At 36.7% G+C, this 18,865-nt stretch overlaps 1 protein-coding gene across 3 annotated transcripts in view; it reads right to left on the bottom strand.

The window, feature by feature from the left end:
• Window positions 1–18,865, bottom strand: part of ece2b (endothelin converting enzyme 2b) — an 82,234-nt gene that overhangs the window by 41,788 nt on the left and 21,581 nt on the right. The window contains exon 1 of one of the 3 annotated variants that reach the window (XM_039660083.2): window positions 7,990–8,008. The exons of the other annotated variants lie outside the window; for them this stretch is intronic. Coding sequence (XP_039516017.2) covers window positions 7,990–7,992 — 3 coding nt within the window. The 5' untranslated portion in view covers window positions 7,993–8,008. Of the gene's footprint in view, window positions 1–7,989; window positions 8,009–18,865 lie in introns of those variants that run through there. 3 annotated transcript variants of the gene reach the window in all.

Genomic DNA, 18,865 nt, shown 5'->3' with positions numbered 1-18,865 from the left:
CAGGCCCTGGTAGAACATGAAGAAATTTGTGATTTATATGTTGAGATTTTTCACACAGCCTTTTTAAAGTGTGTGTCAACTGAGAAAGATGCAACATGAAATCTGACCTAAACTGACCCTATTTACTTTCTTTATATTTGTTCCCACAGAAAATACAGAACAAAATGTAAAGGCCTTGAGTCTGAAGACAAGAGAGTGTGAAATGGAGATGAATGTTGGGTTGGGAAGTATCCCTTGTTCCCTCACCCCCGTCTTGGACATTGGACAGGAATTTATACAAACACACATTTGCAGTAAACACAACTCCCACTGTTCACAATTGAAGAGGTGGCTAATCTACACACAAATGTTGCACTTTGCTGCATTAGTCTCAGTGTTATAAGCATTACCCTACAGAGAACAGAAACTCTAAGTTAAATGTAACCTCATTCATGCTGTCTATTGATATCTCACTGCCGGCACTGACAGCCATGAAGACTGCAGATGCACTGGCCTAAAGCAAAAAACTCCCACCCAGCTTTCTCTACGAGAGCAGACTAAACAAGACAGCCAGAGGATCTCTCTCACACACATTGACTTAATGAGGGCATACCACTATCGTTCAAATACTTATAATATATATATACACTGTATATATATTTCATTAATATAAATATTTTATATTAAAGGTCCACTGACATGAAATTTTCCCTTTTTGAGGTTTTTTAACATTAGTTTCCCTGGCCTGTATTTGGTGCCCTCGTGTCTAGAATTTTCAACAGAGCTTGAATCTCCTCGTTATTTCATCATAACGAGGAAAGGTTACCTCCCCTTTCTCTGCTTTGCCCGCACAGAGAATTTGGCTCGCCCATGAGAAAATGAGCTGGAAGGACGAATGCGTGAGTGCGATTTGAGTTTTTCCAAGAGAAATAGCTTTGAGATTTGAGTGTTTCCTCTCGAGAGATATCATGGCCTGCAAACGAGCGAAGCATTGCAGTTGATCAGTGTCCGGATGAACAAATTGAACACAAAAGTATTTTTTAGTTCCTTCAGTTAATTTTATTTTCTCCAGAAATGCGCCGACACAACTTCCTAAAGTTTTGTATGGTCCAAACATTTCACCGACGACTGTTTCCTCAACTCGATGAACTCCTGAAAATAAATCGATCGAGCTACCAAGCAACAATTTCAGATGTGTGACCTAATTGTCCAAGTTCAGACAGGTCATCTTTCTCTCAAAATCGTTCAATTCTGTTTATGCATAAGTCAAGCCAGTGACTAAAATATTAACTTCGTTTTTTTTTAGTAGGATGAAAATAATCTTATTTAAATTCTGAACAAATTATACAGAAAGTGATAAAGGAACAATCTTTCCACACAATCTTTTATGAAATCAATGACGCACGTTACACTTCACAAGAAAGATCTTACTGTATTTACATCATCGTGTTTGCATTGGTGAAAGCATTAGAGAGAGTGCAGAAACTGCATTGCGATGATAAGATCTTCATTCTCACGATCGACAGACTGTCATCTGCTTGCTCACATCACAGCAACATTTTATGTAATGGGAATAGATCTAAATACTTTAAAAATTCTCACGATTCGTTAATCTCGATAGCTGTAATAGTAAAAACATAAAATAGCTGTATAGTAGTAAAAGTATTCGAGAGAGTTTCACATGTAATATGTAGCTATTTCATATGCAAGCATGTCAGCCAATCACAGCAGTGGGCGGTTCCACTGAATCCCACAGCAGACACGCCCCTTCAAACAGAGCGTTCAGGCTAAAACCAGGCGAAAAATGCCCTTTATTACTAAATTATGGCTATTGATCTAAAAAAAAACATACTAACATTATAAGGGCAACCCAGGAAACATTATAAAATGATAAAATAACCCCATGTCAGGGGACCTTTAAATGCTACTGAATAATCCAAACCCTGACACTTTCTGCATTTCTAGAATAGCACATTTTGTTTGTTTTCTGAATTGCTTTATCAACTGAAGATGTCCATGGAGGTTTGGCAAATTTATATAACTTCTGGAGACACATTTGTCCAGAAAGTCTAGTTAAATAAAGCACGGACATTAAACAAAGAGATGTATCCATAGGGAAACTTGGAGTTCTCAATCGTTGCATTTAAGTGTCAACTTTAAAAGAAACAATGCGAGACTAGAGTATTTTTCTCAGGAGGAAAACTTTCCATTCGCTTTCTGTACAGTCTCAATGGTGATACTGGTTTGTATTTTTCATTGCTATGGATATATTTCCTTTTCAGTGACCGATAACAATCCCGATATCTAAAGAAAATCTTGTTTCAAATGAAACATACACAAAACCTACATTATACACTCTCAGAAAAAAAGGTACAAAAGCTGTCACTGGGGCTGCACCTTTTCAAAAGGTACACTTTTGTATCCAAAGGCTACATATTGGTACCTTAGTGGTACATATTAGCACCTAAAATGTACATATTTGCACCTGAAATGTACATATTAACACCTAAAATTGACATATTACCACCTAAAATGTACATATTACCACCTAAAATGGACGTATTATCTCATGAAATGGACATATTAGCACCTAAAATGTACATATTATCACATAAAATGGACATATTAGCACCTAAAATGGACATATTATCTAATGAAATGGACATATTAGCACCTAAAATGTACATATTATCACCTAAAAGGGACATATTAACACCTAAAATTGACATATTACCACCTAAAATGTACATATTACCACCTAAAATGGACATATTATCACCTAAAATGTACATATTAACACCTAAAATTGACATATTACCACCTAAAATGTACATATTAACACCTAAAATTGACATATTACCACCTAAAATGTACATATTAACACCTAAAATGGACATATTGGCTCATGAAATGTACATATTATCACCTAAAATGTACATATTAACACCTAAAATTGACATATTACCACCTAAAATGTACATATTAACACCTAAAATTGACATATTACCACCTAAAATGTACATATTAACACCTAAAATGTACATATTAACACCTAAAATGGACATATTATCTCATGAAATGGACATATTAGCACCTAAAATGTACATATTATCACATAAAATGTACATATTAGCACCTAAAATTGACATATTATCTCATGAAATGGACATATTAGCACCTAAAAGGGACATATTAACACCTAAAATTGACATATTACCACCTAAAATGGACATAATTAGCACCTAAAATGGACATATTATCTCATGAAATTGTCATATTAGCACCTAAAATGTACATATTAGCTCATGAAATGGACATATTAGCACCTAAAATGTACATATTATCACCTAAAATGTACATGTTAACACCAAAAATTGACATATTACCACCTAAAATGGACATATTAGCTCATGAAATGGACATATTATCACATAAAATGTACATATTAGCACCTAAAATGGACAAAAGTTTACCTTTTGAAAAGGTACAGCCCCAGTGACAGCTTTTGTACCTTTTTTTCTGAGAGTGTATGAACATTATATTTTATGCCATTTTTACTAAGGAGTCAATATACAAATATATATATATATATATATATAAGTATATCAGTAGAATTGGAACAGACAAGAGAGAAACAAACATTTCTTTCTACGGCCAACATATTTTAACACACTTTACATACTTTCATCTGCTAAAAGCCCTCATCTAAAAGGACAGATGATTGTTTTGACAAAGACACACACACCAGAGCAAGTAAGACACAAGAAAGCAACTGGAGCCCTTTGCAACGTGCTTTAAAGTTCAACGGGAACGCCACATTTAATCATCTTAGCTGTTAGTGTCTAAGTTAAATAAATGTTGCATCTTCACACTGAAGTTCACAGCCAGATTTGGAGCTTCAATAAGCAATTCCTCAATGGGCTTTTACAGGAAACCGTAAATGATATTAAAAAGATGAAAACACTGATGCATGCACACATGCTAAGCCTACGCAAACACGCATCTTAACAACAGCTAACGACTGGCTTGACAGTTTCCCATCTTATTATCCCCCATAAGAGGTCAATTGACACTTAAGTTGTTTGTCATAAATTCCCATACTACTTTGCAATGCAATGGTTTGGGAGATGGATGCCGTTTTAAGAAGTCATATCCACAAGAATTCCCTCCTGAGGTCTGGACATGATTCCTCGGTGAATGGACATGGAAGCTTCTCAGGCTACGTCTACATTCATCTGAATACATTTGAAAACCGTTTATGCTGAAAACCGAGTTTCCCAAAAGTTTCTCATCAAAACTATGCGTAAAACATAATAAGAGCTCACAGAGATGCTCGCTATCACTCTTACATGATCATTTCATAAGCAGAATATCCCACTACTTACTGGTACGTCCAATTCCCACTCAACCGCCAATCCATGTAGGCTCTAAAACACAACGGCTCTCACGTTTCGCCACAGGACTGTAATTGCGAGTACATTTTCTGCCATCTTTGCAGTAGTGTAATATGGAGATTGTACAAAGTATCATTTATGTTTAGCAACACTGAAGAGTGAAAAGAGTTGTTTTAACCCAATTTTGGGTCAAATATGGACAAATCCAGTCATTGGGTTAAAAATGTCATTTAAAAATGTAACCCAATGGCTGGGTTTGTCCATATTTGACCCAAAATTGGATTGCATTTTTTAGAGTGTAGCAAACACATGCCGGTTTAAGATATCTATGGGCACAATACGTGTCACATGACTAAACATCATGTGTAGGGTTGGGTATCGTTTGAATTTGAACGATTCCGATTCCTTGTTTCGATTCCGGTTCCTAACGATTCTCGAGTCCGATTCTTTTAAGAGGCAGGGTCAAAAAAGTTTAGCTAACCTTGCTAACCAACGACCTTTCTGAAGGAAATACTCCTTCTGTAAAAATACTCCTTTTGTCACAAATTTAGCATTTTGCCGAGATTTCGTTATTTTTAGAAAAGTGAAGCCACACTTTGGATCGCCGACATAAGCTACTCATGTTCGACTCACGTGGTTATGCCAACACTTCCGGTAGACGCTTCTTCGTTGGTGGTGTTTAGCGGTTTCTTCTTCCGCTCGGCGGACTGTGAATATCGAAACGAGTAATCGAAATTTTAACTTTTGAACGATTCCGGGAAAAACGAAAAGTTAGTCTCGGTTTCAATCGATACTCGATTCTCGATACCCAACCCTAATCGTGTGCCATACTTTTCAAATACCTTGGTTTTCACAGTCTACAACCATCTGAGTGTGACCTGAGAAGCCAAAATTAGTGTAGACATAGCCTTAGAGGAAGGAAAAACTATGTTGGACACTTTGGTGTGGAAACTATCCATGTATAGGCTACTAGCACTGAAGTTCTTCTTTGAACTCTGACACATTCATGACGTGGAGTCATGTGGAATTCAGTATTTTAGTCTCTAAGGCTGGGAATGGCATACTACTAAGAATACATATTTTACATTTTATTGGCAAAATGTGCTGGACCTACTGTACCCAATGCAATACACCTGACGGTTAATTTCCATTATGATGAATAATCTACTGTAGAACAGGGGTTGGCATGAGATAATCACTGGCATGTAAACAACCGCGAGAGAGGAGTTTGCAGCTCAGTATACAGAATCCTTCACATTCCACACACAAATCCCAATGACGGCCGTGTGTGAACTACAACACAGTGGAGTTCAGTAGGGTCTTGCTGGAGATCTGTTATTCAAAGTCTTACACTGCAATGATGCACAAAAAAAACATGTTTTTCGCACACAGGCACACTCTTGTTCACACGGATCCGTGAAAACGACTAAAAACGCTGAATTCTGAATTCACTTTGTAAATAAACACTACACTGAACCGGTAAAACACATGCGCATAATGCCGTTGTTTTCAAAAACTGAATTCTTTTCAAAAATGAGGCCCCCAAAACACTGTTGTTGAGTAAATGAACGTTCAAAACTCATAGAAGGTGTTCTGTGTTTCAGTGTTGTAGTACTCGAGACTCGGACTCGGTCTCGAGACCATATTTTAATGGTCTTGGTCTTGTCATGGACTCGTGTCCATTTGCACTCGGAATTGACTCGTACTCGAACATTTTTTTTTTTAGGACTCGGACTTATTCCCGAGTCCACTCAAGTTCAATTCAAAATATTTTTCATGATTATTAATGTATGTTAATAAAATATTTCTTTAATTTGATTGACACGCCCAGTGATTGGTGATTTTCTAGTGCGCAACTGCGCATGACAAATTGTAATAAAATTACTTTTAACACCACCTACTATGTGGCCTTTTTTACCCTAAACTGATCATATTTTTTAAACTCTAAGTAAATTCAATTAAAAAAAAAAAAATAAATAAAAAAAAGGATTTCTCTAAGTAAATAAAAGTAAATTAGGTAATCAACCCTCACTGGTCTCGGTCTCGACTCGGACTCGACCGTCTCTGGTCTTGGACTTGACTCGGACTCGACTCTCTATGGACTCGGTCTTGACTCGGACTCGACTCTCTCTGGTCTCGGTCTAGACTCGGACTCGAGTGAGGTGGTCTCGACTACAACACTGCTGTGTTGAGTTGAAAACGGTCTCACTGTCCAGCTCCTCATTTAAAACATACAAGGCTTAAGCTCTTCCCAGACTAAAATGCATGTTTAAGCTGTTTCAACTGAGAGCAACTTGTACTAACATATCTTAAAGTCTCAAGATTCATTTCTTTCTAAGGAACGTTTATAGTAGCTATATTTCCTAACTTCACCAAGACCTAATCCTGGCTTAATCTAAGCCCAGTCTGTGAAACCAGGCCTTGGGGCCTTTTGAAAAGTTTAAACCCTTTTTTATGAATGGAAAAAGCTGTGATTTATCATGTTATTCTGGGGCAACATGGATCATCAGGTTTCAACTATGACATTTGTTACACCAGCCATCATCCCTAACAGCCTTAAACCAGCCTAAGGTGATTTATTGGCGTTTTATTGTCAAATATGGTCTGTCAGCCTATTCAACCAAGTGATTTGCTGGTTTAGTTGATCTACCAGCTTGATAAACTGGAAATTGTGCAAAATCCATCTAAAACCAGCCAACAGACCCGTCAGACCCAGTTGGAAGAGAAGATATTAGATATTGAGATATTAAACATCAGGAATATATTAGTATCTCTTTCTTGATTCATTATTTGATTGGACAGCCAGAAGTTAAAGGAGTAGTTCACTTTTTAAAAAACTCAAAAAGAAGTCGAAAAGAAATTAAGGTTTTTGATAGAAACATTCCAGGAATTTCTCCATATTCAATGGGACTTCAATGGGAACCAAACGGTTCAAGGTAAAAATGGGAGTTTCAGTGCAGCTTCAAAGGGCTTTAAACGACTCCAGACGATGAATAAGGGTCTGATCAAGCGAAACGATCGGTCATTTCAAAAATAAATAAAAAAGTTTAAGTTTTATAAGCACAAGTGCTCGCCTTGCTCTGTTCTGTGATGAGCGTTCGTGACTCTCCTGTTCGAACTCGTTCATCAAAACGAACAAATCTTTTTTCGAGTCATGACTCGAAGGGTCCTAGATAAGACCCTTAATCATCGTCTGGTGTCGTTTAAAGCCCTTTGAAGCTGCACTGAAACTGTCTTTTGGACCTTGAACCGTTTGGTACCCATTGAAGTCCATTATGGAGAAAATCCTGGAATGTTTCTATAAAAAACCTTAATTTCTTTTCGACTGAAGAAAGAAAGACGTGGATATCTTGGATGACATGGGGGTGAGTAAGTTATCAGCAAAAGTTTTTGTGAACTACTCCTTTAAAATGACAGTCAAAATGCAAAATAATCAGAAGAATATAGCAGTATGTGGCATTAAACATGCGTACAGGCAGCATATGCAGTACAAAGTGCAGTTTTGTCAAGTACAGTATATTCCATATTGAACAGAGCCATAGTCTTATTTAATAACAGAACGTCATTACAGACATTATACAGGCAGCAGCCCAGACAAAACCATTGATGGACTTACCATTCATCAACGCAGTATAAGACACACCAGCAATGCAAAAGCAGAAGTGAACTGGTGCCACTGCTGTGGAAGGACTGGAATAAACCATCGACTGGAGGATGGGGGGGAGGAAAGCCAATGTTTTGTTAACATGACCCAGAAAGGGCAGGTTGCTACCGTGGGAGAGGGAAAGCTGCTGGGAATGAGGAACAGATAAACCTCACTTCCGAAAAGGAGACTCCTACCTCGGTTACACGGGTAACAGTGAAACACACATATGGGGAAGTTGTTAAAAAGTCACTGTCGTTACAGTAAACAGCAGTTGTGGACCAAACCACTGATGGATGTTGTGAGGATCTGGGATAGGATGCTAACCGTGTGAAACCAGATGCTAAACATCTGCATTTGTTTCTGATGCAATGGCACGAAGAAACTTAAAAAGAGGAAATATGGAATTGCTCAACACGTCCGACGACTTGAATGCACATCATGTCATAATTACGACTTTTCGGGAGGGCTTGAAAGTGGCACAACACACATCCGTGAAGAGAATTCATGGTTTGAAAATGACGTGCTAAAATCTGGCCAAATATTCCTCTTGATCTGTTCCATGTCCCACTCGTCTAATCATCCGGACGATCAGTTGCTGGCTGCATTTTTATTCTTCTGCAAACCATCCTCATTCCAGAAACAGCCGGTGTGACTCAATAGGCCTGCTCCTGTTTAATCAATATTTCTTAAATATTTCTTTGGAGACACTCATAGCTAACGAATAACCAGAGAAGTTGACCAGAAAAGCCTTATTTTAATAAAAGTTTAAAAATGTCTTGCATAAGGTCTTTTCCATACACCTTGAATACATTAATTATGTGTGAACTTAACCATTAGCGTAATGGTAATGTGGGTTTGGGTTGGGTTTAAGTTTAGGTTCAGGTTTAGTACCAAGTTAATACCCAGTTATTGTAATAGTACATGGGGAACAGGACTGTAAAATAATGTGCTACCATAATAAACTCTTCATAAATAAGATTTGGGGGGAGTATCAGAAGACTTTTTACAACCTGAACAAGACTTATGTCATAAAACACTCAGAGACCATAAGCTTACTGATATGGATGATATCATATCCTGTTTTTCCCCCAAAATATTTAAAACATTTTTAATCGTATCTGACATAAAAGTTTCAAATTATATAGTATATGTGTGTTTATATATATATATTAATATATATATATATATATATATATATATATATTGTATATATTATATACAAACTTTTATTTTGGATGCGATCAATCGCGATTAATCGCTTGACAGCCCTAATATATATATATATATATATATATATATATATATATATATATATTAGGGCTGTCAAGCGATTAATCGCGATTGATCGCATCCAAAATAAAAGTTTGTGTTTACATAATATATGTGGATGGCTGCACTATGTATAATTATTCTGTATATCTATAAATACACACACATGCATGTATATTTAAGAAAAAAATATTATTTATATATAAAGTATTTTATTTTTTAATTTTTTTTAATTATATGTAAATCTATATACAGTATTTACTAGGGCTGTCAAACGATTAATCGCGATTAATTGCATCCAAAATAAAAGTTTGTGTTTACATAATATATGTGGTTGCACTGTGTATAATTATTTTATATATATAAATACATACACTTGCTTGTATATATTTAAGAAATATTTTCATGTATATACTGTATATAGATTTATATATAATTTATATTATATATAAATATAAATATATTTTATATATAAACAATATTTTTTTCTGTGTGTGTATTTATATATATATAAAATAATTATACACAGTGCACCCACATATATTATGTAAACACAAACTTTTATTTTGGATGCGATTAATCGTGATTAATCACTTGACAGCCCTAATATATATATATATATATATATATATATATATATATATATATATATATATAGATACACACACACACACAAACTTTTATGTCAGATACGATTAATCACAATTAATCGCGATTAATCGATTTGACAGCACTAAGTAATTTTATGTGCTTTTAATCGTTTTTAACATTTTTATTTTGCTTTATTTTGTCAGTTTAGTTAGTACTTCAATTTAAACCTTTCATTTAATATCTATACATTTTTTTTTATTTCAGCACAATTTCGTTGAATAAAAATATTTTAGTTTTAGTTAACACCCACAACACAAATGGATTTTTTTTTTTTTTACAAGTGGGTCATTTATTATTTTTTAATAAATTAACAAATTCAGACAAAACAACAGAGGTGGAAAAAAAAAACGCAAATGTGTGGAAGATACGGTGACGCTCAAAGGTCAAAGCTCTGTTTAAAGGCCATCACACACTCTCTACTGTCGGAGATCTCACTGCCCATCCCATCGCCATGGCAACAAGGCGTCCATCAAGTGAACTATCACTAATTAAATCAATATATGTTCTATATCCCTTCACGGCTGTTTGACTGTATGGAGAACTCTCCAATCAGAAGCCTCAAACACGAACAGCTGTGAGGTCATGTGGGGTCACCAGGGCTCAAAGAGCGAGAGACCATTTGTGCACCACCACTTGGAAACACAATGACACACAAACAATAAACAGCAATATGGACATAATAATAGAGAACCCTTATAGTACATGCACATTGAGGTCATAAAACAAGCTATAATTGTTATTTACGAAGGCCTTTTTAAAGCCTTGACGCAATGGAGGAAAAGTGAAGGTCTCTCTACATCAGCCATGGTACTTTTAAAGGTGAACGTGATATATTATCTAAACATATTCCAGTGTTATGAAACAGAGGCTGGGGTTTATATTCAAGGTCCCTGAATAATTCAATCCGACATCAAAGCTGGTTCCAATTTCACATGTAAAATAAATCTGCATGTGCTCAGATATCACTAAAACAAGTGTCTTTTAGAGAAAATATAACGTAGGGCTGAATCACTATAAAAATACTGACTGATACGATAAACCAATAAATTAAAAAAAAAATCAATACATTTTAAATTTGTATAATAAAAACAATCCAAGTACATTTAGGAAGACTACATTTCAGTGTGTAATATAAATAAATTCTAAAAATAGATCTAAAAAAATACATTATAAAAATATATAATATTATAACAACCAATTAAAATCCTAGTTAATGTTTATCATTTCTTAAAATCACCATGTTGTCTTTGTTTGTGTTTGCACATGTGCGAAAACTAGTCCCACCCTACATTTGTTCATGTTCGAGAAGCCGTTTGACTCAGATATACATAATAATAGTGTCTAATCCTCCTCTGCTGAGATCTTCAGAGATTTAATGTCTTCTTTTCTCTTCAGCTATGATTTCATTTTCTTGTTTCAAGTTCTTGTGTTTCTGCTTGTCTCTTTTTCTGTTCTTTTCTTCCCTTCAGTGATTCTGCAGGCTTATTAAGGCTGAGATGACTCCATATATAATATACACAGATTTTGTGGATCAGATAAGGTCCAGTTCTGGTTTATTTCTTTGCTCTTGGCTGATGTGGCATTGCTATGGCCTGCTTGTGGCCCAGATCTGGCAAACAGAAGCAGTCCGCCCAAGGGCCGCCATTCCACGCTGCATGTGGGCCAGATCAGTATTCCACAAGTGCCAGATGTGGGCCGGATCTGGGCCGAAACAGTGTTGCTATGTGTTGAGATGTTTCAGTTCCAAAAACACATTACTTTCCAATAATAAAACTTAAAGGAGTAGTTCACTTTTTTTTTTAAAAAAAAAGTCTTTCTTCAGTCGAAAAGAATTTAAGGTTTTTGAAGAAAACATTTCAGGATTTTTCTCCATATAATGGACTTCAATGGGAACCAAACGGTTCAAGGTCCAAATGACAGTTTCAGTGCAGCTTCAAAGGGCTTTAAACGACACCAGACGATGAATAAGGGTCTTATCTAGCGAAACGATCGCTCATTTAAAAAATAAATAAAAAAGTTTAAGTTTTATAAGCACAAATGCTCGCCTTGCTCTGTTCTGTGTTCTGTGATGAGCGTTCGTGACTCTCCTGTTCGAACTCGTTCATCAAAATCAAACAAATCTTTTAACGAGTAATTTAGTCACAAAATGACTCGAAAAAAGATTCGTTCATTTGGAACTGTTTGGTGCCCAATGAACAGTGTTGGGAGTAACGCATTACAAAAGTAATACATTACAGTAACATATTACTTTTTGCTGTAACGCAGTAGTGTAAGGCATTACTAATCAATTTTCAGTAATATTTTACTCGTTACATGTTTAGTGAGGCTTGTATTACAGTTGTATTACAGTGTATTGCCTGCTTTTACTTCTTAAAGGCAACAGACTATGTGAAAGTTTTAAAGCAGTCTTTTAGTGCCAGTTCAGAGCGGTCGCGTCTGTAACATTGTTTTTTCCTCATAAATGCGAACACGAAAACTAAAATAAAATGAATATTTTAAGTTCTATGGAGACTGGAGAGCCAACCCTTCCTCATCTGATTTGCGCAGTGTAATTAACAGAATTACAAAAAATATATTTTGCCTCCTATTTTTTTGTCACGCATGACTGTGTGTCTTTTCCTTAATATTAAAAATAAAACATAGACTGATATTTGTCTAATGTCTGGAGTCCTTTAAGGAAGTAGCCTATATATGTTTCAATATATGTATTTTCTGAGAATTTTTATTTCAAGTTTTGACTGCAAATGTCATGTCCATAATGCTGGACTTCCCCAATTTTAAATAGTTTATCCTCGACTAGTTATGTGGTGTAGGTCTACGTATTTTATAATGTTAACTTCAAATAATACTAATAGCCTAATTTAAAGATAAGGCAGCATTGGATCTTGACGGTAAGGAGAATAACGCTGGAGTTGGAAGAGGTGTGTCGCGATTCTGTAGGTTCGTTGATCTGAGTCGTGTGGCGAATCGCGATTTCGGTTTCATATTGCATATCGTTACAGCCCCAAAGTTAAGTTCTACTTAGTTATTTTGGTGAAAGTAACTCAAAAGTAATACATGAGTAATGTAACGCATTACAATTCTGAGACAGTAATATTGTAAGGTAATGAATTACTTTTAAATAACAGTAACAAGTAATACCTAATGTATTACAGTTTGGAAGTAACTTGCACAACATTGCCAATGAAGTCCATTATATTTTTCATCAAAAACCTTAATTTCTTTTCGACTGAAGAAAGAAAGACGTGGGCATCTTGGATGACATGGGGGTGAGTAAATTATCAGCAAAAGTTTTTTTTTTTTAAAAGTGAACTACTCGTTTAATGTTGAGTGTGGAATATCTAGCAGGGATGACATTTTATGAACTCACTCATTGCAAAGGTGGCATTCTATCACAGTACCACATCTGAATTCACTGAGCTCTTCAGGACGACCTAAAACCTTTATGCTTGATTTGATACACCTGTATCAAGTGGGCCTGACTGAATCGAATTAAGAAGTGTCCCAATACTTTCGTCCATATACTGTATATTTAATGCAAACCAAGGCCATTGCATGTAAGCCAATCAGAAAATGTCCTGATTGTACGAGATGCAGTAGATGAACTAATCATAACAGAACTCATTTACATATAATATGACTTAAAGATACAATGGCAAAAACAATTGCCCGTATGTGTAAGTTGACGGCCAACAAGACACCTACGGCGAGATGGAGACTCACTCATGAGAGCGAGAAGGAGAAAAAGAGTAGCCTTTCGAGGGGAAGGGAGAGGTTTTCCCAAGTTCCAGGAGTGGTGCGGACCTTTCTCTGTCGGAATGTGATTGTTTGAAGTGGTTTCCTGAGGAGTGTTTTCGAAAGGAAACGGCTCGATGGGGGGAAGGCTGGCATAGCCCAACCTCTGCCCCTGAGAGCTAGAAATACCCTCACACTCCTGCCCCAAGAAACCCACCCAAGCCAAGCCAAAGCCACCTTGAAAGGAGGGAGAGCCAACTATACAACAAACTCTCTGAACGGTTATTAAGAGACCAGCGGGGCCACACACGCTTTAATCAGCCCTCGGAGACCATCCGAAGGAAAGATGAGGTAACAAAGTCTGCTTTGGACAGCCAGCATGGGCATTGCTCCATCCAAGTGAGAAGAATACAGAAGAAGGGTGAAGAGAAAGGGTGGAAAACAGCGCAAGTCCGAGAGCCAGGCCATCATCGGTCTGCAGTCGTCCAAATGAAGGTGCTCAGACATTCTGTCGCCAGCAGACGTGGGTGAGGTCCAAGTACAAATAATCACATACACATACATAATTACACACACAATCTACATTGTCTGACTTGCTAAAATATGAGTGCACTCGCAGACGAATGATGACTACAAATATTGTTCAAGCAGAAATAGGGCTGCTTGATTCAGGGAGGAATCGAATTGGGATTTTTCTCTTGAAGATCTTGTGATTATATATCACTATGCTATAAAATAATAATAATGTATTACTACTATTATTACAAATATGTATATATAGATATATATGAAGAGTTCAGATGCAAAAGCCTCTAAATGCCATTTGAAATTTTCTTCTTTAATGATGATTTTTATCAAACTTGTATATTTAAGTTCAGTAATTTCACTTGAATGGCGATGATAATTACCTATTAATTGTTATTTAAAGAGTAACTAAACTCTTAACCAACTTTTTTTAGTTAATGATCTGTAAGAATGGATCTTTATTAATACCAGTCATTGATTCGAGTAACTTTTTTGACATTTGTTTATAAATTGTTCTATTTCTACAATATATGGTGTAAAAGCGTCTTAGTGCTGCCCTCTTCAGGTTGAACGGTGGCTATTGCAGTTGAATTTTCCTATTGGATGTTCCGCACTTCGTGACGTACGCAGGTTTCAGCTCACCACGCGAACTACGCCCTTGGCAATATAAAAACCATCTTGTGTCGTCAAAACCACAGTAGGGAGTCAGGAATTGGAATTGTGAGTATTGAAAATGACCAGGATGGAGTGTTTTAGCATATATTTCGTCCCCTTTATCTCCGCCCACTTTTTCAGCATTTTCAAATATTGCCAGTGGGTGGAGTCAGGCTCTGACCAGGGGTTTAGTTACCCTTTAAGTGAAATTACTGAAGTTAAATATACATTAAATATTAAATATATATAGTTTGATAAAAATCATCATTAAAGAAGAAAATTTCAAATGGCATTTAGAGGCTTTTGCATCTGAACTCTTCATATATATATATATATATATATATATATATATATATATATATATATATATATATATATATAATATTAAAATAAAAATATTACTTTTGAAATGTTTCACTTTAAAAAATTAAGAAAAATTATGTAAACAATGTTATTTTACATTACATTATATTATATATATATATATATATATATATATATATATATATATATGGTGAGGATAATGGGCTCAGTTCTACAGAAAAAGATTCTCCCACTGACTACACTGTTGTTTTTTAGAGGAAGTGAGTGGCACTTTCCAGTTTGATCAGGGCTTTGAGGTGTGACGCACACTCACTCACACACACACACACAATCTGTAAAATCTTAACAGCAAATGTCAGGGCCTAAGTGACCTTCCCTGATCATTTGAGGAAGTGGAATTCCTCGCAGGGTGTGGATTACACAAACAAAACACACTTGCGCACAGAAAAACATTACCTTGCCGAAAGTGGATATTGAGCAGCTGGGAAAGCTCTGATAAATAGGATGACACCAGATCTGTAATTAGGCCAGTGCTCTACAGAGAAGTGAACTCACAAATTGGGCTGCTCCATTATGGCAAAAATCATAATCACGATTATTTTTGGTCAGCTTTGTAATTCCGATTATTTGACACGATTATTGATCGGCGATATGACCAAAGTCTTAGTTCATGATTTGAGTAATATTAAATATCAGTGAAATTTCACAATTAGCGATACTTCGGGAAAAAATAATACTAGGTTAGCACTCAGCAATACAATAAGAACAAAGAAACTAATTACAAACTAAAAGGATAACAGAACAAAAATACAATTGAAATAAACAGTGTTTTAAGTTTTAGAGTGGTATTCAGATTTAATAATCAGATGTAAATCATATGTAACCATGTTTTTATTGCAGAATAAACCCTGACACATTATCCCTCACATAACGCTGAATGGTCTTACAGTGCACATTACACATAGATTCATCCCCAGATAGCAAACTGACATTGAATCAACGTGGAAATATGACATCGAAACAACGTTGATCTGACATTGTTTTGCTCATCAAATTAACGTTGAACCAACGTCAGACGCGTCATTCTTTCAAAACTAACGGAAAATCAACTTGAAATCAACGCGTTGTTTCAACGTTATGAAAGCAAACCAATTTTCGATTTCATTTAGCTTTGAAGAATGCCGCGTCTGACGTTGGTTCAACGTTAATTCGATGAGCAAATCAACGTTGTTTCAATGTCATGAGAGACGTCGTTTCCACGTTGATTCAATGTCAGTTTGCTGTCTGGGTCCTTATTAAAGTCCCCGTGAACCGGAAGTTGCAAACGACTTTTCTCCAGTGTTGTGACGTATTTCCGAGAGAAACGGAATACTAAATGAGGCGAAATAGTGGGTGTGGCTTTTTTTTCCAACTAGCACCTGAATGGATCTAGAAAAATGGGTGTTTCATTCTGAAATGGAGGATGACGCAAGTTTACACACGCTGTCAATCAATGCTCGCTCGGCGCTCGCAAACACACAGCAGCTGTCAGTTGGAGGGGCGTGGTCATGGATGTTAGGGAGACACCCAAACCGTAAAGCCTACGTCATCGGGCAAGGTCCTCCAATGCAGAGGGGAGGGGCATTTTCAAAATTTGATTAAAGTTTACAAAGTCAAAAAAAATTTTTGTGTGGATCGACTTGCATGTATGAATTGTTCACTACAAAATGACCAATTTAGGCAAACAAAGTAAGTATGATCGATGTTGATTTCATGGGGACTTTAAAGCTACGTTATTCAGTGAGTGAGTGAGTGATTTTCCTTTGTCATCTGTTGTTTTATTATCATTAATGACGGACTGCAGCAGATTTATCACTGTGAGTTCACACCAGACGCCAATAGCATGTCAAATTCGCACCTACCGCGTCTAGTTATACGCTTGAACACTTTGAATCCATTCGCGCGTCAAGAGCGAAATTGACGCGTGTAAAAACAAAAGTCTGATGCAAAATTTAGCGTGTCACGCGCATCAGAAACGAAACCCATTGGCGGACATCTTTTTTATGTTATTTGGGCATTCATCGAGACGGTCGCTCTGTATTTGCTCTGGAGAGCCAGCGCTGGGTTCATCGTCGCCGTGTTTGTGTCTACCGGACCCTTCAGAGGCGAACCGTTTGGCGAGTTTCACCATTTGCTCACTCCAGGAGCTGCGCCTCGATGACCAACGCTGTCCCGCTTCCAGTTTGATGACCTGTTGTCCGGCATCAGAGCAAGCGAGGATCACCCTCGCCCTCATCCACCTAATCTAGCTGTCATAAATACATAAATACAGCCAGCCTCCAAAAGTCATTAACCTGTCCTGTGATTTTTTCTCTCTCACGTCCAGACACGAACTTGCATGTATTTTGGTTGTCTTTACATCATAATAATATTTCATATAATATAGGTTTTGATATAAATAACATTCAATACAAAATGAACATGTCTCGTATATTAAAATGAAGTTTTAAGTGATAAAATATTTGCTTTGTTGTGCATTTAGTCATATTACAAAATAATTTATTGAAGCATCCAGACACTTCACCACTCTGATTGGCGAATTAACGCCAAAGTTCAGATTTTTCAACTCGGGCGGCAGGCGCGAATTTGCGTCAAACGCGTGAATGCACAAATAGCACTAACTAAATAATTCGTGCATAACGTGCCTAACGTGCCAGATGCTCAATTCACGCGAATGAGGCATATTCGAGTCTACCGCCTCATTCGCGCCGCAGAAATTTTTTACGCGTGTAACGCGTCTTTGCATTGACTTAAAGTCCCCGTGAACCGGAAGTTGCAAACGATTTTTCTCCAGTGCTGTGACGTATTTCCAAGTGAAACGGAATATTGAACAGAGGGCAGGGTTTTACTCTAGCGCTCCTCCTCTCCATCTCTCGCTCACAGCAAACTAACGGTTTGAGGGGAGTGGTTAAGCGTTTCCCCACCCAAACTGTGAAACCTACGTCATCAGAAAAAGAAACCGTTCCAGACCGGAAGTAACTTTTCAGATTTTGATTAAAGATTACTAAGGTAAAACATTTTTTTTAATATATATTCACTTGCACGGATTAATTGTTCACCACAAGACTAGTAATATGCGCTAACAAAGTAAATAGGTTCAATTTTGATTTCACGGGGACTTTAAGATTGAAATCACTCGCGCCTGACGTACTATTCGCGTCCGGTGTGAACGCACCATTATGCTGCTGTCACTTTAAGATCTAATGCTACACTCAAAGCCCATTTGCTTTTCCGCGTTCGACTCCGACTCGGAGTGCACACAGATAATGGCGCCAAGGAAACAGTGTCTCTTTTGCAGCTCTTAATGGGCTTTTTTAACACTGTTTAATTTCAAACACGTCCCACAGATCACCAACAGTAGACTGCATTTTACAACGCTCACTTCTCTGGCTGATTTGGATGTTAAGCTAAGGCAGAAACAGGTGCACTGGACGGCACAGTAATCGTTTTACCTCGATTATCTTGTTTTCATAATCGTTGGAAGCCAAAATCGAAATTGAAAATCAATTATAATTAATTGCACAGCCCTAACTCACAGACATCATCGATCAAGTGCCTTTTTGCTTTTGTGTTCTGTTGTGCTTCTTTTTGCCCTATTTGCACCTCAAGGTATTATAGTATATTATAAAATGGAATAATATTCAGTGTA

Source organism: Pimephales promelas, chromosome 16 (genome assembly GCF_988280905.1).
Source record: "Pimephales promelas chromosome 16, fPimPro1.hap1.1, whole genome shotgun sequence".
In the NCBI taxonomy this organism is placed as follows: Eukaryota; Metazoa; Chordata; class Actinopteri; order Cypriniformes; family Leuciscidae; genus Pimephales; species Pimephales promelas.
This window is presented reverse-complemented; position numbering and strand designations above follow the sequence as displayed.